General features: G+C 38.2%; 1 protein-coding gene across 1 annotated transcript; it reads right to left on the bottom strand.

The window, feature by feature from the left end:
- Positions 1-315: 315 nt before the first annotated feature.
- LOC140847551 (ATP-dependent RNA helicase DDX3Y-like) lies at positions 316-25,377 on the bottom strand. The gene is given in 18 exon segments (XM_073228246.1): positions 316-2,588; positions 2,590-2,615; positions 2,817-2,950; positions 3,223-3,376; positions 3,601-3,718; positions 3,790-3,971; positions 4,192-4,336; positions 4,467-4,611; positions 11,110-11,270; positions 11,351-11,449; positions 11,702-11,787; positions 12,837-12,972; positions 13,316-13,415; positions 13,494-13,649; positions 14,305-14,425; positions 16,992-17,039; positions 22,585-22,645; positions 25,247-25,377. Coding segments are annotated over 18 exon segments (1,953 nt in total). The 5' UTR covers positions 25,274-25,377; the 3' UTR covers positions 316-2,534.

The raw sequence follows: 25,377 nt of genomic DNA, 5'->3' as shown, positions 1-25,377 counted from the left end.
ATCCTTAACTACATTCATGGAATACACACTACACATATGGGCTTTTCAGATTTCTGCAACTTACAATGAAAATCCTGCTTCTCTATATTCCAACCTAAACTCCATCATCATTTACCCAAATATTAAGAAGCAGAAATGCTTCTGGCTTCATGAGCAAGCACTATTTCACAAATAGCTTTGGCATAATACCAAGAAATATGACTTTCAATTCTTCAAGTTTAGAGTACAATTTCATTTCTACCTCATTAAGTCACAATTGAAAACAAAAAGGCTGAGTTCAACTTTTTCATTTTAATAAAAACAGAATAAATCCAGCACGTGCAGTGGAAGCACCTAAAACAAATACAATTAGCTCTAATAAGCTTACAGTGCCGTGAAGTTCAATGTCTCCATTTAGAAAGTGTAAAAGTTTTACTAACAACATTTGTTTTTGGTTTGCTAAAAGTTTCACATTTGTTAAAAGTGAAAATATTCCTGGTGGACAGAACATTGGAAAATTCACTCATTATGGGACTACCAAAGATAACCATGTTTGAGGACTGCAAATATGCTAGTTACTAAAAACCAAACCAAACATATACCTTAACAAAACAGAACCTCTTGATAATGTGGATACTTCACACCAGCGTTCACAAATGTTTCATGAATATCTTAAGTATATCAAAACCTTGGCATATTTTAATTTCAAGTTGCCCATTTTTCCTTAAATATTGTCAAGAAATCATTGGCTAGCTACACTGTCAATGATTAATCTGAGTCAAGCTTAATAAAACAACATTAAAAGCTCACACTACCCTGAAACACATTTTCACATACAGTGACATTCAATTATTTAAGTGCCAGTGTTTTTTCACACTGTCCTTTGGTCAAGTTTCTCTAAACTTTCTAAGAACACACTTAGGCTTAACAAAAATAAATTATGTGTCAAAATGTTCAATGAATATTACACAAACTAGCAACAAAATGTATCTAAAATCTACTGTGCGCAAACAGATTTCAACGACCACTCTGTGGTTCCAAATAACATTTTAGAATCTATAGTTAACAAGCTGCCTTCAACCATCTCCAAGAGACAAAATAAGATTGGAATTTTAGAACACACACGACGCATATATAAAATTCTCTGACTGTGCAGCAAGAACTTTGTAGAAAGTTATGGGGAAAATGTACAACAGTCTAAACCTCTACACTAAGTGTAATAGCACCATTAACAAATGACTATACTACTTATGTTTTACAAGTCACAATATGAGACCTCTTGCACTTTATGACGTTTTTGCATTATGCCATCATAAAGATTAACTGGTAAAGATTACTGCATTCCAGACACAAAATTAGGAGAGAATTCAAAGTAGCAGAGGTATTTTTATGGATGGACAATCATCTTTGGCCAAGTTAGGAAAGAGGCTATAAATACAATGGGATCCTATGAAACTAAGAGAGAATTCAACTGCAGTATAGAGAAATGACACCTTGTGCAGTGGAGTACATATTTTCATCCTCTTTGATCTCAAGGATTTGTTTATTACTCTAATCTACAAAGTCTACAAATGTAAGCCATTTTAATATTTCAGTGCAGTTTTAACAGACTAATGTGAGTCTGTATTAAAGCCTGATGTATAATCCTGCTTATATCCTCTTGACCAAGAAACATCAACACTAGCATGCATTAAAGACTAAATTCTAACCCATAAAGAGGACTTATGAATTGCCATGGGTCAGTCATCTATTTAAATTTCATGCATGACCAGCATCAAAATCATCTTGTTAAGATTAAATCCCCTTCAAGCACTTATCAAACCTCTTAACTTTTCCTAACAGTATGCCCACATTTGCCTAACTTTACCCTAAATTTTAGGAGTTGTACTACTTGCAGAAAGTTTGAAGAATGCTTTGAAATATATATGGATACATTTGTACTTGCCACCTCAACACAGCTGGAATGGCTCAGAAGTTCTAAATGCCAAACCAGGATAGAGTGAGCAAATCACAGTACAATCTGCCACATTTTGAACTAATTCAGCTTTAAGATGTTCTTCTTCCCAGTCTTCCTTTATGAAAATGTCTCAACACAAGCTACTGCCCAAGTTTTTTCCTTTACATTTATATCAAATTGATGATTCCTGCTAAGTGGCATTAGACCTGTGTGCCAAGGTTTGATTTTAGCCCAACTTCAGTATCTTTATTTGAACGACTGACATTTTGGGCATTAGGGAGCCAAAGAATATCAAAACAGTAAGTTGTTCTAAGTTTTAAGTCACAATTAACAAACGATCTTTAGTCACAAAATTGCAAATGCAGTTTGGGCTGGGAATAAGCAGGAGGGAGGTTAATTCAAGCTACATCAATTAAATCATAAATCAACTTATTAATAGACTGTTGACTACTGTTTTCTTCTTGTGTCTTTGAGCTTTCAGGGCAATCACAGTTGGTAATTGGAATGCAGTTCTTAAAGCTACACAATATGGTCTGGTTAGTTACATGTGGTTTCCAGATGAGGTTGTTTAAAAGGATGACTTTGTTGTAAAGCAGATTCAATTGCTCCACCAGCTGACAACCTGGAAGCTGTAATTTCCACCATGTCCATCAACGAGTGTAGAAGCCTCCGTAACCCCCTGGTCAAGAGATGTTAAAAATAAATTAGGCCAGCACTTTTAAGTAACTTTTTTTCTCAAGTACTTTAAATATAAACATTGTATAAAAGATAGCTACAGAATTGGATTTTGTGTTCTTTAGAAAATAAATTTCTCCAATAATTTATTGTTTGAAAAAAAGAAGTCTTTGCCAAAAATATGAAATGGGAAAAATTATGTTACCTCCACCAAATCCTCTGCTGCTGCTGTCACCACCTCCACCACTGTGGCTGCTGCTTGCATGACTACTACTAAAGACAGAACTGGTGGAACCACTGCTTTGTCGATAGTCTCTGGCACCAAATCCTCCACTGAATCTACAATTACAAGGAAAAAGTCTTTTAATGTACAAGAAATTCAATAAAATGACAATTCCTGTCCATAGACCCACTATTTCTGAGTTTTCAAACCAATTTCCAGTGGGGTCAATTCCTTAAAGAGTGTTCCTGAAGACATGAGCAGTGAACATCAACATTTTTGACTCCACATCAGCCTTCCCAAGGCCAACCCTTATCCAAGTATGCAAATTGTACACAGTATTTTACTTCACCCCCATAGAGAAAATAAGAAGGCTGGAAACAATCCGTACCTCTCAGAATGTCCATGACTGCTACCCTTATAGTGGTGTTCATGAGCCATGTTTCCCAGCCAAGATGGCACTTCTTGTTTAGCTTCAACAAGTAGATCCAACAAATCCTTTGTGATATTTCTATTTCTTTCATTAAAGAATGAGGTGGCAAGGCCTACAAGAGTCCAAAAATGTATATAATGCCTGGATTTCTGTGAAGTTGCTCAGTGTTTTTACTTATATGCAGAATAGCTATAACTCAAAAATGTGACGTTACAATTCAAGTTAAACTGGAATACAAGTAACTGTTATCTGACACCTGATGGATGTCATGTCCACCTTCCCTTAAAAATAAAGGTTCTAGTATTTCAGATTCTGTGTCAAACTAAAACACTTTACCAAGGTTTCCTACACGTCCTGTACGACCAATCCGATGTACATATTCTTCAATATCACTTGGCAAATCAAAATTGATTACATGTTTCACATTTGAAATGTCTAATCCTCTTGCTGCCACCTGAAAAATAACTTTTGTTAAAAGAAAACAATAGTCAAACATGCGTGACCCAAAAACAAAAATGTACTCACGGCCGTAGCCACTAGAATTGGGCTTTTTCCTGAACGGAACTGGTGAAGGGCCTCCTCCCTATCCCTCTGTGATCGATCTCCATGAATACTGGTACAAGCATATCCTTCACAGGATAAGAAATCCTCGAGAGAATCGGCACCCTTTTTGGTCTGCACAAACACTAACGTCAGTGAATCCTTCCCTGAAAAATTATATGGAAAATTTTGTTTACTAAGAGCAACAGGCGTAATTACCTTTTCTAAATATTAACTGGGTTGGATTTTGCACTAGGTAAACAAGCACATGGAGCTAATAAAAAGTTAACACTTAAGAAGGTAAGTGAAAGACAAGCTTGAGGCTAAAGAGAGCCAAACTGATTTTTCTTCCTACAACTAGCTGACACTACTTATAATTCACCTTACCTGCTGCATTTAAGAGGTCAAGCAAAAGTGACCGTTTGTCTGACTCTTCCACCCAAACTACTTTCTGCGTGATGTTTTCAGAGGTAGAGCCAACTCTGCCTACCGTCAGGAAGATATAATCATCCAAGAAATCATGAGCAAGCCACTGAAAAAAGGGAAAAATAAAACCCTGAAATATTATTACTCTAACTTTTTAACTATCTGAAGATACTCAAGTACTTATTAACAAATATGTTCTAAAAAAGGAAGTTGTATTTTTTCTAAAAAAACAACACCTGTATTCCCTTAGGAAAGGTAGCACTGAACATCATGGTGTGGCGAATACCCTTCCGTGGCATACTGCCTTGTTCAACTATACGACGTATCTGAGGTTCAAATCCCATATCCAGCATCCTATCAGCTTCATCCAACACTAAGTATCTGTAACAAAAAAACACCCCATTTAGGATCTGATCAGAAACTTAGTTGAATATAGTTGTGTTTTTAATTAAGCTTGATACATTTATCCAACATTCTTACTACACAAAGTAACACATGAAACACACGTAGGTCACACAAGCCAAGGAGACAATTACTTGACTGTGTACAAATACAGGCTAACTGTTATTTTTCAAAGACTATGTATAAAGTTGAAATCATTCACGTTTTAATCTCAATACTAATAAATCACTACAAAATGACCACTAATATTAAAAAAGTTTCATCTCGGAGGAGGGGCCAAGATGCTGGCGAGAGAAGGGCAGCGGAAATATCCTCCCAAAACCATATATATTTTTGAAAATACAACAAATACAACTATTCCTAAAAGAGAGGCCAGAAGATAACAGTACAACAAACAGTAAGGCTACATCGACAGCTGCGAGAACTGATCACCTCACGAAGGAGGTAAGATACAAGCCAAGGCCTGGCAGGAGCTGAGCACTCTACCAAACCCAGCCCACCAGTGGGAGGAGAGGAGTTGGAGTGGGGAGGGAGAGGGAGCCCAGGTCTGCTAAATACCAAGCCCTAGTCATCCGCACCAGGATCACAGACACACAGTGCATGGTGTGCTGGATATAAGGGAAATGCAACAGTAAAACATGTGAGCAGGTCGCAACAGCTAGTGCCTTAGGGACAGAAGAAAAGCGAGTGCTTTTTGAAAGACTTAAAGAGACAGGGGCCTCACAGCAGCCAGGCACACTCAGCCCAGCAGCTGGGAATCCTGAGGAACTTCAGGCACCGTAACACTAACACCCTGAGCGGCAGTGCATTCCTGAAACCCCTCATGACGATTAAACAGCCTCCTGTCAATTACCCTTCCTGAGTGGTCCTGCTGCAGCAGGAGAGCAGCCTGAGAGTAGCTGCGCCTACAGCAGCTGCCCAGGGCCTCCTTCACAGCCACCTGGGCCAGACTCAGAGGCTCCACGGCACGCGGCAGCCCAGCACAGACAGAGGAAGCCGGAACAGGGTGTGAAGGGTAGCTGTTATTGCAGGAGAACACACCCTGCGTGCCTACCTCTCCCCACAGGGCCCGGGGATGCCCCGATGGCTGCACTGCCTGTGGCAGCTCAGGAAATAAAACCAGAAGCTTCTCCTGGTGTGTGGGTGACCAGCACAGGCAGCGGAGAAGGGCAAAGTGACCAACAAGCAGGAAAGTACTTTGTGACACAAGCGCTACCTGTCTACAGCTACCTCTACCAATGTGAAAAGGCGGAGGAATTTGGTGCAGTCCAGAATTACCCAGACCACCCCAACAGAGGGCCTGGGGAGAGAGATTTAACCAAACTCCCTGAAAAACAATTCAATATTAACGTCATAACCATGCTGATGGACCTGCAGAGATATATGCAAGAGCTAAAGGATCGAGTTAGGAGGGAGAGTACAGAAATAAAACAATCTCTGGAAGGACTTGAGAGCAGACTGGCTGAGGTGCCAGAGGCTGTTAATGGAACAGAGAGCAGACAACAGAAACACAGAGATTCTGAGGCAGATACAAGGATCTTCAGGAATGAAAAACCATTCAGAGAACTGTGTGACCAAGCCAGATGGGACAATATCCACATTAAAGGGGTAGCAAAAGAAGAAGAAGAGAGAAAAAGGGACAGAGGGTGTCTTTGAAGAAATAATTGCTGAAGGTATCTCAAAACTGGGGGACGAAATAGTCTCTCAGAACATAGACGACCACAAGGGACCCAGGGAGGACGACACCAAGACACAAGATTAATACGGCACTGACCAAGGACAAGGCCAGAGTTTTAAAGGCAGCCAGAGAGAAAAGTTCACCTACAAAGGAAAACCATCAGGCTATCATCAGACTTCTCAACAGGAAACTTACAGGCCAGAAGGCAATAACATGATGTATTTAATGCAATCAAACAGAAGAGCCTAGAACAATGAATACTGTGTCAAGCACAATTATCATTCAAATATGAAGGACGCATTAAACAATTCCCAGAAAAGCAAAAGTTGAGGGAATTTGCCTCCCACAAACCACCTCTACACGGTATTTTAGAGGGACTGCTCTACATGGGAGCACTCCTAAGGCTAAATAGGTGTCACTAGAGAAAATAAAATCACAGCAAAGAAAGCAGACCAACCAAACGCAAAAAATAAAATCAATTATGCACAAAATCAGTCAAAGGAAACCCAAGGAGTACAGAATAAAACACCTAACATATAAAGCATGGAGGAGGAGGAATACGAAGGGAGAGAAATCATGATCAGACTGTGAATATAACAGCTTAATAAGGCAGTTTGTTAGACAGGTAGTAAAGATGCTACCCTTGAACGTTTGGTAAACACAAATCTAAAGTCTGCAATGGCAATAAATACGTATCTTTCAATATTCACCCTAAATGTAAATGGATGGAATAAACCAATCAAAGGACACACATTAACAGAATACATAAGAAAGCAAGACCCATCTATATTCTGCTTAAGACACACATCTCAAACCCAAAGACATACACAGACTAAAATTCAAAAGATGGAAAAAGACAGTTCATGCAAACAACTGGGAGAAAAAAGCAGGTGTTGCAGTACTAGTATCAGAGAAAATAGACTTCAAAACAAAGAAAGTAACAAGCAATAAAGAAGGACATTATGTAATGATAAAGGGGTCAGTCCAGCAAGAAGATATAACCATTATAAATATACATGCACCCAACACAGGTGCACCAGCATATGGGAAACGAATACTAACAGAACTAAAGGAGGAAAGAGAATGCAATGCATTCATTTTAGGAGACTTCAGCAGACCACTTACTCCAAAGGACAAATCACCACCAGGCAGAAACTAAGGACACAGAGGCACTGAACAACACACTAGAACAGGTGGACCTAACAGACCTCTACAGAACTCTACACCCATACACATTCTTCTCAAGCGCATATGGAACATTTTCCAGGGTAGCCCACATATGAGGCCACAAAAAGAGCCTCAGTAAATTCAAAAAGATAGAGATTTTACCAGCCACCTTCTCAGACCGCAAAGGTGTAAAACAAGAAATAAATTGTACAAAGAAAGCAAAAAGGCTCACAAACACATGGAGGCTTAACAACGTCCTCCTAAATAATCAATGGATAATGACCAAATTAAAAGACATCAGGCAATATTTGGAGACAAAAGACACCACCACCACAAAGCCCCAACTTTTGTGGAACTCAGTGAAGGCAGTTCTAAGAGGAAAGTGTATAGCAATAAAGGCCTATTTAAAGTCGGAAGAAAAATCCCAAATGAATAGTCTAAAGTGACTATTATTGAAACTGGAAGAAGAACAAATGAGTCCAAAGTCAGAGAATGAAGGACATAATAAAAATCAGAGTAGAAATAAATAAAATTGAGAAGAATAAAACAATAGAAAAAAAATCAATGAAATGAAGAGGTAGATCTTTCAGAAAGTAAACAAAATAAGCCCCTAGGCAGACTTAGTAAGAGAAAGAGAAGAATCTACACACATCATCAGAATTAGAAGTAGGAAAGGAAAAATCACGATGGACCCCACCAAAATACAAAGAATTATTAGAGAATACTATGAGAATCTATATGCTAACAAGCTGGAAAACCTCAAAGAAATGGACAACATCCTAGAAAAGTACAACCTTCCAAGACTGAACAAGAAAGAAAGAGAAAATCCGAAGACACCAATTACTAGCAACGAAGTTGAATCAGTAATGAAAAAACTACTCAAGAGCAAAACCCCCAGGCCAGGTGGATTTACCACAGAATTTTATCAGACATACAGAAAAGACAGAATATCAATTTTCCTTAAAGTTTTCCAAAAAATATAAGAGGTGGGCAAACTTACAAACTCACTCTACGAAGCCAGCTTCACTCTAATACCAAAACCAGGCAATATCCCTGAAGAACACAGATGCAGAAATACCCAACAGAATATTAGCAAACGGAATTCAAAAATACGTCAAGAGGATCATAAACCATGACCAAGTGGGATTCATCCTAGGGACAGAAAGATGGTACAACATGCGAAAATCCGTCATCATCTACCACATCAACAAACAGAAAGACAATAGCCAGATAAGCATCTCCACAGACACTGAGAAAGTGTTCGACAAAATCTAACATCCATTCTCGATAAAAACTCTCAACAATATGGATAGAGAGGGCAAGTTCCTCAACATAATTAAAGGCCATATATGACAAACCCACAGCCAACATCATACTTAACAGAGAGAAGCTGAAAGCTTTTCTAAGATTGGGAACAAGACAGGGATGGCCACTCTCCCCACTGTTATTTGACATAGTAATGGAAGACCTAGCCACGACAATCAGACAAAACAAAGAAATACAAGGAATCCAGATTGGTAAAGAAGAGGTTGGATCAAATTGTCCTGTTTGCAGATGACATGATATTGTACATAAAAGAACTTAAACATTCCACCCCAAAACTACTAGAATCAATATCTGAATTCAGAAAAGTTGCAGGATACAAAATTAATACACAGAAAATCTGCTGCTTTCCTATACACTTACAATGAACTAGGAGACAGAGAAATTGGAAAAAAATGCCATTCACAATTGCATCAAAAAGATTAAAATACCTAGGAATAAAACCTAACCAAGGAAGTGAAAGACCTATATCCTGAAAACTACAAGACACTCTTAAGAGAAACTGAGGTCACTAACAAATGGAAACCCATCCCATGCTCTTGCCTAGGAAGAATGAATATTGTCAAAATGGCCGACCTCAGTAAAACAATCTACAAATTTAATGCACTCCATATCAAAATACTACAGCATTCTTCAACGAGCTGGAACAACTCTAAAATTCACATGGAACTGCCAAAGACCCCAAACAGCCAGAACAGTCCTGAAAAGGAAGAATAAAGAGGGGGCATTTTGCTTCCCAACTTCAAGCTCTACTTCAAAGCCACAGTAATCAATAAGATTTGATACTGTCACCACAACAGACCCACAGACAAGTGGAACAGGATAGAGAGTCCAGATATTAACCCAAACATATATATTCAACTAGTATATGATAAAGGAGCCATGGATATACAATGTGGAGATGACAGCCTGTTCAAGAGCTGTTATTTGCAAAACTGGACAGATACATAAAAGAGAATGAAACTGCATCATCGCCTAACACAATTTACAAAAGTAAATTTGAAATGGATCAAAGACCTGAATGAAAGTCATGATACCATAAAACTCTCAGAAAAAAACATATGCAAAAATCTCCTGGACATAAACACGAGCGACCTCTTCATGCACATACCTCCCCAGGCAAGGGAAACAAAAGCAAAGATGAACAAGCGAGACCATACCCGGCTGAAAACTTCTGTACAGCAAAGGACACCACCAACAGAACAAAAAGGCATCCTACAGTATGGGAGAATATATTCATAAATGACAGATCCAATTAAAGGGTTGACATCCAAAATATATAGAGCTCATGCACCTCAACAAACAAAAAGCAAATAATCTAATCCAAAAATGGTCAGAGGAGCTGAACTAGAGAGTTCTCCAAAGAAACTCAGATGGACAACAGAAACATGAAAAGATGCTACACATCACTAGTCATGAGAGAAATGCAAATGAAAACCACAATGAGATATCATAACATGGCGGTATGGATCACCAGCATCAAAAAAGCAAATGACAAATGTTGGCGAGGTTGTGGAGAAAGGGGAACCCTCCTACACTGCTGGTGGGCATGTAAATTAGGCTCAACCATGTGGAAAGCAGTATGGAGGTTCCTCAAGAAACTCAAAATAGAAATACCGTTTGACCCAGGAATTCCACTCCTAGGAATTTACCCTAAGAGTGCAGCAGCCCAGTTTGAAAAATACACACACACCCCTATGTTTATCGCAGCAGTATTCACAATAGCCAAGAAATGGAAGCAACCTAAGTGTCCATCACGAGATGAACGGATAAAGAAGATAGTGCTAACCTATACACAATGGAGTATCATCCAGCTTCAAAAAGAAAAAAATCCTGCCATTTTCAACAACATGGATGGAGCTAGAGTTTATTATGCTCAGAGAAATAAGCCAGGAGGAGAAAGACTAGTACCAAATCATCTCACAAGTATGTGGAGTAGAAGAGCTAAGAAGAAACTGAAGTAACAAAACAGCAGCAGACCCAAAGAACCCAAGAATGGACTAACAGTTACTAAAAGGAAAGGGACTGGGGAGGATGGGTGGGAAGGGAGGGATCAGGGGGTTAAAAAAGAAAGGGGCATTATGATTTGCATGTATAATATGCAGGGTGGTGACACGAGGAGAGCTTTGCAACAGAGAGAGTAGTAGTTATTCTACAGCATCTTCGTATGCCGATGGACACTGACTGTAATGAGGTTTGCGGGGGGAGGCTTGGTGATGGGGGGAGTATAGTCAATATAATATTCCTCATGTAACTGTAGATTAATGATACCGAAAAAAGCTACATCTCAGATACAGAAATTAACTTACTTGCAGAAGTCTAATCCAATTTTTCCTCTTTCCATCACATCCAGTAGACGCCCTGGAGTGGCAACTAACAAGTGACACCCACGTTCTAAATCTCGAATCTGCTGACCAATATCAGCACCACCATAAACCACACAAGGGCGAACTCTAGACCGGTATGAAAACTGTAAGCAAAGGATTCATTGGGTAGTCAGAAATGTATCACTAATTAAAAACAGCAACAATAAGTAAAATGCATATTTACTTTTCTGGCTTCCTCATAGATCTGTACAGCCAGTTCTCTTGTAGGAGCTAAAACTAAGGAAACTGGGTATTGTTTACGGCGTCCATACCTTCCAATTTCCTAAAAAGGAAATTGTATGAATTAAACTTAAAGACCCCAAATTCGTTTATTCTTTAAAAAATTCTTGACATCAAAATTCCCTTTGTAACGTAAAAATTACATGCAAAACTGGCTTTCTGTTGGATAATCAGACTGAAAACAAAATTTAAAAAATGAAAATAAAGTACACTTGGCATCACTTAGAAAGAAGTGCCCCAACATATATTTTGGTAAGTCTTCCAACGAAAAAACTTCTTACAATGATTTCTTTACCTTCACAGCCCTCAAAGCCTCGCCTGGACCATCTCCATAAATCTGACTTAAGATGGGTAAGAGAAATGCTGCTGTTTTTCCAGAGCCTGGAAGAAAACAATTTTATGAAGTATTCCAAACACCCTCTTGGGTAAGAAAATTTTACTCTATGCCTGATTTTCTGGAAAACACGGTATATTTACACAGCAAAGCAAAAAGTGCCAGCCGAGGAACTTCTGTGAACATTTTACACAATGCACTATTCAAGTCTCTGCATTTTAATTTACACAGAAACAACCATTTTGCTTTCTCCTGCATCCACTTCCACTTCCATACTGTTTTGGTATATACACTGTTGGAATGTGAAGCAGGAGTCAGCCATTCCAAAGAGTCCGAAAGAGGGTTCTCGGGGCCAGCATGTCTCTGCCGTTGGAAAACTGCAGTTGTTTCAGGAAGACTCATTGAGAAAGCAGGCAGTGGCGTTAATCTAAAGGCCACGATGAGGTACAAAAGATGGGCAAGCATGGTGATATGATTGGGTTAGCCAAATCTGAACACAGTGGACACAATCAGTGTGACAAATCAGATGAAGGTGGTTGGCTAAAACCTCTCCACCAAGTGGACCCCTGAAGCAGTTAGTTTGTGAAATGTGCATTAACTGTTTTAAAACTTACTATACACCTAGTGTAATACATATATAACAGTGATTGAGAGAAGTTATATCAACTTTAAATTCAAATGACTCAAAATTTGTAATACATCCAAGCAGAAGTTTTAATACTGTTCTGCCATCTATAACCCATCCTAAATTAAGAATAAATTACTATTCCCGCCCTCCTCCATTCCCCCAATTCCCAAAATACTCTCTTCCTCTCCCCAACCTAATTGTTATGGATCACAGGATCTTCCCTTGTTCTGTTGCAGCAGTATCAAACTGACAATTTGTTACAGACCTCCCCAAGATACCCTGAGGAGACACACTGATTCCATCCAACGGATCCAAAGACACAGGTAAAAAGACACGTCACCAACTAACCTTTACCTAGCTCAAAACCAAGCTAATAAACACAGTACTCAGGTGTCCCTACACAATGTGCTACTTTTAGCGCTAGTCTAGGTAAGATACTGACTTCTAAACTGCATCAAGTGGGCTTACCTGTTTGGGCACAAGCCATCAAGTCTCTCTTTTCTTTAATAATGGGAATGGCATGCTTTTGCACTGGAGTTGGACGAGTGTAACAAGTAAGCTCAATGTTCCCCATGATAATTTCTCCCAACTCAACATCACTGAACTGTAAAGAAATTTAACCAGATCAAATATACACAAAATGAGAAATACACTATCCATTGTAATTTGATTTATAATACAAGAATGGAAGAAGCCAACTAAATGCCTACCTATTCATGACTAGATTACATCTGCCTTCATTTCAGGTAAAATCATCATGGTATTTTTTAAGAAAGTGGACTAATGTACAGATAGTGTTGGTTCTTCCTTAGACACATTTTTCTTTCAGGATTACTGATAATGGTAACATTAAAAAATATCAGTTTCCCCTTTTTCATAATCCAATGAAGTTTTCAGTAGTAACTTTAATAAAGAATTGTTAAAAAAAGTAAAACAAAGCCACTTACACTTTCAATATGTGGAGGACAGTTATTTCCAGTTGCCTCTACTGGTATATCATCATACTTCTCAAAGTTAATCCCAGCGTTTCTTCCAGAAAACAGTTTCCTGAAACCAAATTATTATAATGCAGAATTATACCAGCTAGTAAGTTGTCATAACAACCAACACCTTTCATAAACTTACTGCTCCAAGCGTTCACTTGGTGGAAGTGGTTTTGACCAGTCATCTTCATCTGATCTGTCACCCCAACGACTTTGTCCACTGCATTCAAATTTGCTGAAGCCAGTGCTGACACGACTGCCACCACCATCATAGCCACTTTGTCCACAATCATCAAACCTAACCAGAACAATTTGCCAAAATATGTCATTTAGCCAAAGCCATGTTATCATCTTTCTAGAAATATATATTAGTTAAACATTTTTGTCACAAGGACATTTCAGATGCCAAAACTCAGTATTAACATCTCAATTTGTGAAATAAGGTCCTCTACGTAACCAATGGCTATACATAGTGGATACATTTCCAATTTTAGAAAACCAGCATTGTTCTTTCCTTTTTTAACAATTGTGCAGCTTAGAACAAGTCTCACATGCTAAGAATTAAGTTCTACAATACATTTAACTAGTATAAACTTTACATCTGAATTTTGAAACAGATTAATCCAAAAATGTAAGAGAAGAAAGAAAAGAAGGAATCTTAGTCTTGTTTGTAAAAAATAATACAGGAGCAAGCAGATACTAAATTCGTGAGATCAGTTTATCAAAATTGTGCAATCGTAAAAAAATGTTTAAACCAACACAAAAAACTATACGATTAAATAAATACAAATAACACTATCAAATCACATATTTCCACTGCACGTAAATTAACATATTAAATCAATAAAGATCTTTGAGCTAACAATACTACACCAACATTTGCTTAAAATTTGCAATAGAACAATGGTCCGTTAATGATGACGAAAGATCAGCAAAATAGCACAGTAATTTACCTTCCCCTTGATCTACTTCCATGAGCACTGAAGTAACTGGGCTTTTCTCTTGTATGTCGAGACCCAAAACTGCAGTAGGCATCCTTATCTTTACAACTCCACCCTGATCGGTCTTTATCATCTAATCCTCCCAAACAAACAAACAAACACAAAAAGAAAAAAAATATGACATAATTCTGACGTTTCCAAATAAGGAGGTTTTTCAGTCTTCTTTTAAACTTTCAAGCTTGTAGGACACACCAAGGGTCAATGGATTTACTTATGTAAAACACGGGAAAAGAGAACTGAAAGATTTAGGTAGTAGGTTTACACCAGCAAATAGTCATTTCACTGCCTTAAATTCTCTTTTCTGCTAGAAATTACTGCAGTAAACAAAGTAACCTCATGGTCTTAACAACAATGCACTAAATGAACACACCCTTAAAAATTAGGTTTACATGTAACTAAAGTACATTACTTTTACAGTGACCATAAAACACACAATTTATATTCCATTCAAGTATCATGGTTTGCTATACTCCAAAAACCTAGGCTTATTCCAATAAGATTATTTTGAAAAGACCATAGTTAATACTACTTAAAAGCTGAGACTGCTCTTTCAGAGAAATTTCAAGTGCCTCTCCCAAATCTTTACCTTCAGAAATAAGCAGGTAGCTAGGGCAACTCTACCGAAGCATTTTAGTTATGCCCACCCCTAAATATCTCACAAAGCATTATACAAAACGTGGTAAGTTAAAAATATGTATTATTGCCAGACAATACACCTTCTGGAATTCCCAATTTAACTAAAGGTTAATTAACCTCAGGTACTGTTAGTAGCCTAGGGAAAACAAAATGAATAGATACACTACATGATTACTGAGAAACATGTCAGATATACTAGGACAAAAAGTTTCAAATTTTATAATGGCTGAAGCACTAAATTCCAGGCACTGAATTATGCTTTATCTACTTCTTATGGGATCTATATAGTAAATAAGTGGCATTGTGAAAACAGGACTTGGTCAATTAGAAGACTTGGAGAAGGCAACTTGGTAGGAACTTTATCAGCAGTGATATAAATATGAGAAGTCAGTTGAACATCTTCAATACATAAGCAATGTTCTAGCTTACTCTTACAAGAAATAAATTAAGAGAATGGAAATAGCGTGAAAGGAGTTTTCATATTTCTATTTGACTTCAGTGCACTTTTCAAATGCCTTCAAAGGTTCCCACATATAAAATAAAGCTACCTGTATTCAAAAACTACCACTGGATTTTTTGAAATGATCCTCAACTTAAGGAATAAACCACAAAACATTTACAGCAGGTAGATTTTTCAGGAAGAACTCTAAATTATGAAACATGTAAAACATTTGTCAAAACTTTTAACAGCCTCTGAACTTCCAAAAAGGTTCCTGAATCCGTTCTCATGAAAATCTCCCTGTTATTGAATTTACCTTACATGAGATATTGGTAAGCACCTCCCCATTTCAGTATTTAAAAACCAAACAAACAATTGGTGTAAACGTTATTTGCATAGGTACACTTACATAAACTATCGTCAAATAGTAGAGTACAACAATGTTGGATCAAGCTTGGTGACAACACAGGTATATCAAGGAAAAAAGAAAACTCCACTACCTCCCTTGCCTAATTTCCTAATTAGACAAGTCTCTAAGGCACATCTACAGACATTGAAAAGTTCAGAGTAAAGTCTCTCCACAAGATGATAAAAACCAAAATCAGACACTGTATTAAATTTATAGCCCAACCATTTGCCAGATGGATGAGCCACGGCCGTTAGCAGGAAGATTGTTGAATTTTTAAGATCTGTCCCAAAAACTCCTGAAGGTACTGACAACTCCCTTTAAAAACACTTAATAGGCTCTGGATGCTATGCCAGCAAGATACACTGAGGATAACTCATTAACACTTTTTTTCATAACTCTGCAGTTACTTTGAAAAAAAACCCTAACACTAGCTGAATTACCTTCTGCCAAACCTACACACACTTTAAACTTTAATTCAGGAAAACTACAGACCTCAAGCTAAAGGTTATCTTCCCCCTTATTAAAACACCCCCCAACCCTTACTTATTTACCAGTCTTTATTCTTTCCTTTCAGCTTTATTTTTCCTGACCTTTCCCTTCTTTCTAAAATTTCAGTCACCCAAATCGTTCTAACAATATATTTAATAAGCTTTCACCACTCTACATTAAGAAATCAACAGTAAAATAAATACAGGATTTCCATAACATTTTAGGCAAAACCCTTCAGATGAAGCAGTTCACGCAAAAAGCTAAGATCAGACAATCTATCCAACTTACTGAGCGTGCACAAGCTTGTACTCCTGCAATTAACTATTCTACAATAAACCTGTAATCAGGTGGCTTACTACATGTGCAGTTTTAATCTACATATTTAATACACACAGTTCCAAAGTGAAACTAATCATGTTGTCAATGTTTATAGATACAGCCCCAGACTAGTGGGAACTGTTCACAGTAAAATTATACTAGTGAAAGTGGGTCAAAAGAAGTAACTCTGAATTACTTAAAATTAGATGAACCTTTTAAACGTTAGGAAATGCTTGTTCTTGAACAAGAGCAAATGTGTACAGACTTCCCAGTTACCTCATTTTCCCTAGGCTAACTCATCTCTAAGCATACAAAATGTTGGATACAAAGTTGCTGTTAATCACCTACCTTTAGATGCTTCTCTGTTCCTTAAGTGAGGAGGTATATAACGCCCTTCTAAGAGAAAAACAAAAATTAGAAGCCCATTATAGCATCCAACACACAGCTTTTTATAAAAGCAAGCTTTAAAGCCTCCTTTAAAAGTTGTTTCGCAGTAGGGAATAAATACCAAAAAATAAATTATTGCTTAATTAATATAATTTTTACCCTAAAATTCAAGTGTGGGAGACAAGTCTGGCAAAATTGGGAACATAGATTAAGAAATATTACTCATATCAAATTCAGTTCAGTTACTAATAGTTACTTAACAAACATTATAAAGAGCCATCTCCTACTTAACTTGCATGAATTCTAACATATAGCAAGTGTGACCATCACTGTAAAAGCCTAAGAGCATATCCTCAAAAAACATATCATCTGAAAAAGATATTTCATGCAAACCATAGGGAGAAAAAAGCAGGAGTTGCAGTAATAGTATCAGACAGAATAGACTTCAAAACAAAGAAAGTAACAAGAGATAAAGAAGGACATTACATAATGATAAAGGACTCAGTTCAACAAGAGGATGTAACCTTTATAAAAATATATGCACCCAACACAGGAGCACCATGATATGTGAAACAAATACTAACAGAACTAAAGGAGGAAACAGAATGCAATGTATTCATCTTAGGAGACTCCAACACATCATTCACTCCAAAGGACAGATCCACCACACAGAAATTAAGTAAGGACACAGAGGCACTGAACAACACACTACAACAGATGGACCTAATAGACATCTATAGAACTCTACACCCAAAAACAACAGGATTCACATTCTTCTCAAGTGCACATGGAACTTTCTCAAGAATAGTCCACATACTGGGACACAAAAAGACCCTCAGTAAATCCAAAAAGATTGAATATCTGCCAACCAACTTTTCAGACCACAAAGGTATAAAACTAGAAATCATACTAAGAAGGCAAAAAGGCTCACAAATACATGGAGGCTTAACAACACACTTCTAAATAGTCAAGGGATCAATGAGCAGATTAAAATGGAGATACAGCAATATATGGAAATAAATGACAACAACAACACAAAGCCCCTACTTCTGTGGGACGCAGCTAAAGCAGTCTTAAAAGGAAAGTGCATAGCAATCCAGGCATACTTAAAGAAGGAAGAACAAACCCAAATGAATAGTCTGATGTCAAAATTATCAAAATTGGAAAAACAAGAACAAATGAGGCCTAGAGTCAGCAGAAGGAGGGACATAATAAAGATCACAGAAGACATGAACAAAATTGAGAAGAATAAAACAATAGAAAACAAATCAATGAGACCAAGTGCTAGTTCTTTGAGAAAATAAAGAAAATAGATAAGCCTCTAGCCAGACTTAAGAGAAAAAGAGAATCAACACACATCAACAGAATCAGAAACAAGAAAGGAAACATCACGACGGACCCAACAGAAATACAAAGAATTACTAGAGACTACTATGAAAACCTATATGCTAAGAAGCTGGAAAACCTAGGAGAAATGGCCAACTTCCTAGAAAAATACAACCTTTCAAGACTGACCAAGGAAAAAACACAAAATCTAAATAAATCAATTACCAGCAAAGAAATTGAATAGGTAAACAAAAAAACTACCCAAGGAAAAAAAAAACCCGGGCCAGATGGATTTACCTCAGAATTTTATCAGACATACAGAGAAGACATAATACCCATTCTCCTTAAAGATTTCCAAAAAGTAGAAGAGGAGGGAATACTCCCAAACTCATTCTATGAAGCCAACATCACCCTAACACCAAAACCAGGCAAAGACCCCACCAAAAAAGAAAATTACAGACCAATATCCCTGAGGAATGTAGATGCAAAAATACTCAATAAAATATTAGCAAGCCGAATTCAAAAATATATCATGAGGATCATACACCATGACCAAGTGGGATTCATCCAGGGGATGCAAGGCTCGTACAACATTCGAAAATCCTTCAACATCATCCACCACATCAACAAAAAGAAAGACAAAAACCACATGACCATCTCGATAGATGCTGAAAAAGCATTCGACAAAATTCAACATCCATTTATGATAAAGACTCTCAGCAAAAAAAAAAAAGCAAGTTCCTCAACATAATAAAGGCCATATATGATAAACCCACAGCCATCGTCATACTAAACAGGAAGAAGCCGAAACTTTTCCTGTGAGATCAGGAACAAGACAGGGATGCCCACTCTCCCCACTGTTGTTCAACATAATACTGGAGGTCCCAGCAATGGCAATTAGACAAAAAAAAAGAAATACAAGCCATCTAAATTGGTAAAGAAGACATCAAACTGACATTATTTACAGAAGACATGATATTGTACTTAAAAAACTCTAAAGACTCCACTCCAAAAGTACTAGAACTGATATCGGAATACAGCAAAGTTGCAGGATACAAAATTAGTACACAGAAATCTGTGGCTTTCCTATACACTAACAATGAACCAATAGAAAGAGAAATCAGGAAAACAATTCTATTCACAATTACATCAAAAAGAATAACATACCTAGGAATAAAGCTAACCAAAGAAGTGAAAGACTTATAACTTAAAAACTATTAGACACTCAAGAGAAATTAAAGAGGACACTAACAAACTCATCACATGCTACTGGCTGGAAGAATTAATATTGTCAAAATGGCCATCCTGCCCAAAGCAATCTACAGATTCGATGCAATCCCCATCAAATTACCAACAGCATGCTTCAATGAACCAAAACAAGTAGTTCAAAAATTCATATGGAAACACCAAAGACCCCAAATAGCCAAAGCAATACTGAGAAAGAAGAATCAAGTAGCGGGGGAGGAGATCTCACTCCCCAACTTCAAGCTCTACTACAAAGCCACAGTAATCAAGACAATTTGGTACTGGCACAAGAACAGAGTCAATGATCAGTGGAACTGATTAGAGACTCTAGACATTAACCCAAGCATATATGGTCATTAATATTCAATGAAGGAGCCATGGGCATACAATGGGGAAATGACAGTCTCTTCAAGAGGTGGTGCTGGCAAAACTGGACAGCTACATGTAAGAGAATCAAAGTGGATCACTATCTAACGCCATGTACAAAAGTAAATTCAAAATGGATCAAAGACCTTAATGTAAGTCATGAAACCATAAAACTCTCAGAAAAAAACACAGGCAAAAATCTTTTAGACATAAACATGACTGACCTCTTCTTGAACATATCTCCCTGGGCAAGAAAAACAACAGCAAAAATGAACAACTGGCACTATATTATTAGGCTGAAAAGACTCTGTACAGCAAAAGACACCATCAATAGAACAAAAAGGAACCCTACAGTATGGGAGAAAATATATTTGTAAATGACAGATCCGATAAAGGCTTGACATCCAAATTATATTAAGGACTCGCCCACCTAAACAAACAAACAACAAATAATCTAATTAAAAAGTGGGCAGAGGAACTGAAGAGATAGTTCTCCAACAAAGAAATACAGATGGCCAACAGACACATGAAAAGATGCTCCACATCGCTAATTATCAGAGAAATGCAAATTTAAACCACAATGAGGTATCACCTCACACCAGTAAGAATGGCTGCATCCAAAAAACAAACAACAACAAATGTTGGTGAGGCTGTGGAGAAAGGGGAACCCTCCTACACTGCTGTTGGGAATGTAAATTAGTTCAACCATTGTGGAAAGCACTATGGAGGTTCCTCAAAATGCTCAAAATAGACTTACCATTTGACCCAGGAGTTCCACTCCTAGGAATTTATCCTAAGAATGCACCACTCCACTTTGAAAAACACATTGATGCACCCCTATGTTTATTTACAATAGCCGAGAAATGGAAGCAACGTAAGGGTCCATCAGTAGGTGAATGGATAAATAAGATGTGGTACATATACACAATGGAGTATTATTCAGCCATAAGAAGAAAACAAATCCTAAAATTTGCAACAACATGGATCGAGCTAGAGGGTATTATGCTCAGTGAAATCAGCCCGGCGGAGAAAGACAAATACCAAATGATTTCACTCATATGTGGAGTATAAGAACAAAGGAAAAACTGAAGGAGCAAAACAGTAGCAGAACCACAGAACCCAGGAATGGACTAACAGTTACCAAAGGGAAAGAGACTGGGGAGAATAGGAGGGTAGGGAGGGATGAGGGCGGGGAAGAAAGGGGGCATTATGATTAGCATGTATAATGTACTGGGTGGGGAAAGGGGAGGGCTGTGCAACACAGAGAAGACAAGTAGTGATTCTACATCTTACTATGCTGATGGACAGTAACTGTAATGGTGTTTGTGGGGCATACTTGGGGTAGGGGAGAGCCTAGTAAACATAATGATGCTCTTCATCTAAGTGTAGATTCATGATAACAAAATAAAAATTAAAAAATTAAGAAAAAATACACTATCCTACTATGCTGATGGACAGTGACTGTAATGTTGTATGTGGGGGGAACTTAAGTGATTGCGTGAGTCTAGTACACATAAGCTTCCTCATGTAATTGTAGATTAATGATACCAAACAAACAAAAAACACAGATCTGAGGGGAAACAATTTACTAAATCTACTCCAATTACCCAAAAATAAGGCTTTGTTTCTATTCTGGTAAATGAAGTCCAAGTTAATTAAAGAGCAGGGAAAGGAAAATGACGGTAAGAATAGTGTGCGTTACCTTGACTTTTTTAAGTGAACAGCCTGGTCTATCACCATGGAATGAAAACACTTAATCTACATAGTAGAAGAAGAACGTCAGTTTTATACCTTAAAACTATAATTTTAATCTCTAACTTTCAGACTGAATCAAGTATCCCAAGCCGGTAGAATTAAATTATTTACATAATGGCAAAAAACATTACATGAACTAACCATATACTTGAAGAAGTTTTTCAGAGGGTATCCACTGCTTACCTGCAAGCCTGAGCCCAAGGTTAGATCAGCTGCCAAATGATAAACCACCACCAATTCCTCTCCCTACCCAAACAGTAATGTCTATGAAGTCCTCAAAACAGGCGAACAAACCAACTCTGCTTCCCCAAAGAACAAAGTCTTTCAAGAGCTAACAAAAAGACCTATAAAGATTTTAAAGAACTTAATACAGCTGACATTCTATTTATTTTATTTTGGCATCGTATAATTACATGAGCAACATTACGGTTACTAGATTCACAGTACCACGTCCCCACCATACAGCTGACATTTTAAATTCTCACTACCACCTAACAACCCATACGGCCTAGTTCTATTTGTCTCAGATTCTTCACGGGAAATAAATGGCAGTAATTTAACACATAAACAAATACAGTTTCTGAACAATATGGTATCAGTTCAGGTAATTTCACAGATAGAACATGTTTCCCACTTCCTTCATGCTTGTCGAGGAAACAACAAAAATGTATTGTTACTACATTAATTTTCTTCTAAACCAAGTTAGCACTCAAAAAGAACCACAAGTCTCTTACTGTGCATACTTGTCAATGTAATTCATGTGGAAAACAGAAGGGAAAAAGCTTAAATTTAAAATTAGCAAATACAATGACATGTGAACATTAAGCTAATGAAGATTTTAGAGAGAAAAAAAATTACTTACTGCTTGTTGTACTTCCTCCTTCACTTTGATTATCAGAGGATTTCAGGTCTAGACCAGCAAACTGAAAGATAAGATATTAACAGCTCACATGCTGACACACGCATTACTACACTACTAAGGTAAAAATCAAGTATAGATAGCATTACAAACAAAATACAATACTCAACACTTAACATTCCCTTTAACCCTATATACAGGCTAGCTGCCCTGTCTGCAGCTGTTAAGAATGCCTTTTAAAAATCTTAAGTATAGTTGATACACAGCATACTACTGATTTCAACTGTAGAACATAGTGATTCAATACTTACACCCATTATGAACTGCTCACCATGAAAAATGTAGTTGCTGTCACCAAAGATACTAAAAATTACTTATAAACGCTACAAAGGACAAATGCAAAAGGCAGGACGCAAGCACCCCACTACAGATAGTTCAAACACCTTTATTCAAAGCAATTTTCCCTGCAAAAATTTTCCTTACTAAAAGATCTTTAATTATCAAACTAAATTGTGAATAATTTCTCAAAGCCACTCGTTTTCTGCTTGGTATTCTTTTAAGCCTAAAAACATCTACCCGACAAACGTTTAGCACAATTTGCAATCTCCTTAAATCACCTTATCTCAAGACTGATCAACTATTCAATTCCGTCATTCCCTAAGCAGACACCCACCCCTCATCACCAACTGGCAGTTAAGCATTTTACTAACACTGCATCATTCAACTGAAAAGCAGTTATTTCTCGCATTTCAGGGATTATATATAGTGTGGCACAATTGACATTTCATTCTTGTAAAAGTCTGTCTTCAATCTCAATTCCTACCTGCCAACACACTGGTGAGATTTCAACGCCATAGAAAATGGTTATTCCGCATTGTTGCAGTGTAATTAACCAAAGAAGCTTAATTAAGTTCTGTTTAGAAGCACAACAGTTATATACACCAAACAACAACAACAACAACAACCCACGAAGAGCAAAAAGCAATGTCACCAAATGTTACTAAGACAATAATGTTTATAAACACTGCAGTAAAAGTTCAAGATAACATTACCGAATTACACCAAGGGTCAACATTAACGCATTAAATCTGAATGATCACCTTTCCTGGACGAATTTGTTTACTACTTAATTCTAATGAGCCACGGGGTGTAGTTTTTCGAGAGTTAAACAGATTCCATTTGCACAGAAAATTTTACACGTCTGAATGCCTTTGCTCTAGATTTATGTTCAACTTTTGTGCTCTTTTAAACACGTCAAATCTCATAAAATTGCAGGCTTTTAACATAACGCATCGTTAGCAGGAAAACATCCTCATAAAAGCAAGCGGTGAAATCTATCAAATCCCTTAACTATACATGTAACTAAAATTTAGGCACAATTAGTGTCATTAAAATTGTTTCACAATTTAGTAGGAGTTTGACAGTTTGTGTAAAAAGTTATGCTCTATAAATTCCTTCTACTACACGTGGAAGACATAAGGTGTGCCTTGAAAGTGCAAAACGACTCACTCACTGTTTCTCTGGAGAAAACACAGAAAAATGAAATAGAGCTCTCCTGGCTACTCAGACTACGTATCCGTTCCCCCATTCCCAGTATTTCGGCGAAAAATGTATTCTACTTAATTAGGGAAATCCTTAGCTTTGACTATTCAAGGTTTCTCTCCTTAGGCACAATAAAGTCAGTAACAAAAACCTTATCTACTCAGCTGATCCACTGTCCGAGTATTTCTCGTTCGTTAACCCCAAAGTTGAATGATTAACAGGAGGACACGAACACCACATTGTACCACTGCGCAAATACACACGGCCCATGGCTCAACACTCACCCCGCGACTTTACTGAGTTAGGAGAGGGAGTAGGGCAGCACTAGATGCCTAACCTCCCAAGAGTCTTCCAGCCTGCGTCCAGCTTCCCTTATCTCCAGTCACCGGTTAAGGGAGGCACACAGAGGCCGTCTGTCCCTCGTCTAGTGACTCTTCCGGCTCTCCTGCATTACAGAACTTTCCACTACCGAAACGCGGCCTCGTCTTCGGCAGCACCCGGGTATTACAAGGAGGCTGAAGGCCCGCAAGACAAAACTAAATAACCGATGCATACTTTATTTTGTAGTCAGTCATTCGGTGGCCCCGCTCCCACCCACCCAGATCGGGTGGGCCTGAGCCTGGTTATCCGACCACAGCGAGGCACAGCCAAACAGCCTAAACAAAGGGGCCGCCGCCATTACCGCTACGAGACGGCCCCACTCCTTCCCGACGCTCTCCCATTCCGCGGCCGCCAACTACTCTCATCCGCACACCAACGACACTGCCAAGCTTTCATCAAGGCCGACCAATGACAACCAGGCCCCTCGTACCCCTTCGCGTACTTCCATCCATTTACTAATTAGTTATCGCAGCACACGCGCACACATACAGAAGCCGCCACTGTGGGCAGCCGGGTAAGATACCTGAGTGGAGCCTGTCCCAAGCAACAGTGAAGGTCGGCAATACTGCCGCCTCTGCACAAGCTTAATAGGGTTTTTTCGTCGGCCTAGACGCCCACTCACCGCAAGGCACAGAGACCCAGGGGAAGGAGACTTTCAGGCGTCTAGTTTCCATTACGCCATAGGCTACCTTAAGCAGGGAAGGGGGAGCACGCAGAGCCCAGAAGGCACATTTCAGCTTACCTGCTGGTCCAGCTCGAGCTCACTCATGCCAGAAGGGAACCGAGAAACCACCGCAGCTTTCCACCTTCCGTCCAGCGTTGTCCGTTCTGTGTACTCCTCTTACACGTTCTCCGGGAACCACCCTCTTTACA

Source organism: Manis javanica, chromosome Y, assembly GCF_040802235.1.
Source record: "Manis javanica isolate MJ-LG chromosome Y, MJ_LKY, whole genome shotgun sequence".
NCBI lineage: Eukaryota > Metazoa > Chordata > Mammalia > Pholidota > Manidae > Manis > Manis javanica.
This window is presented reverse-complemented; position numbering and strand designations above follow the sequence as displayed.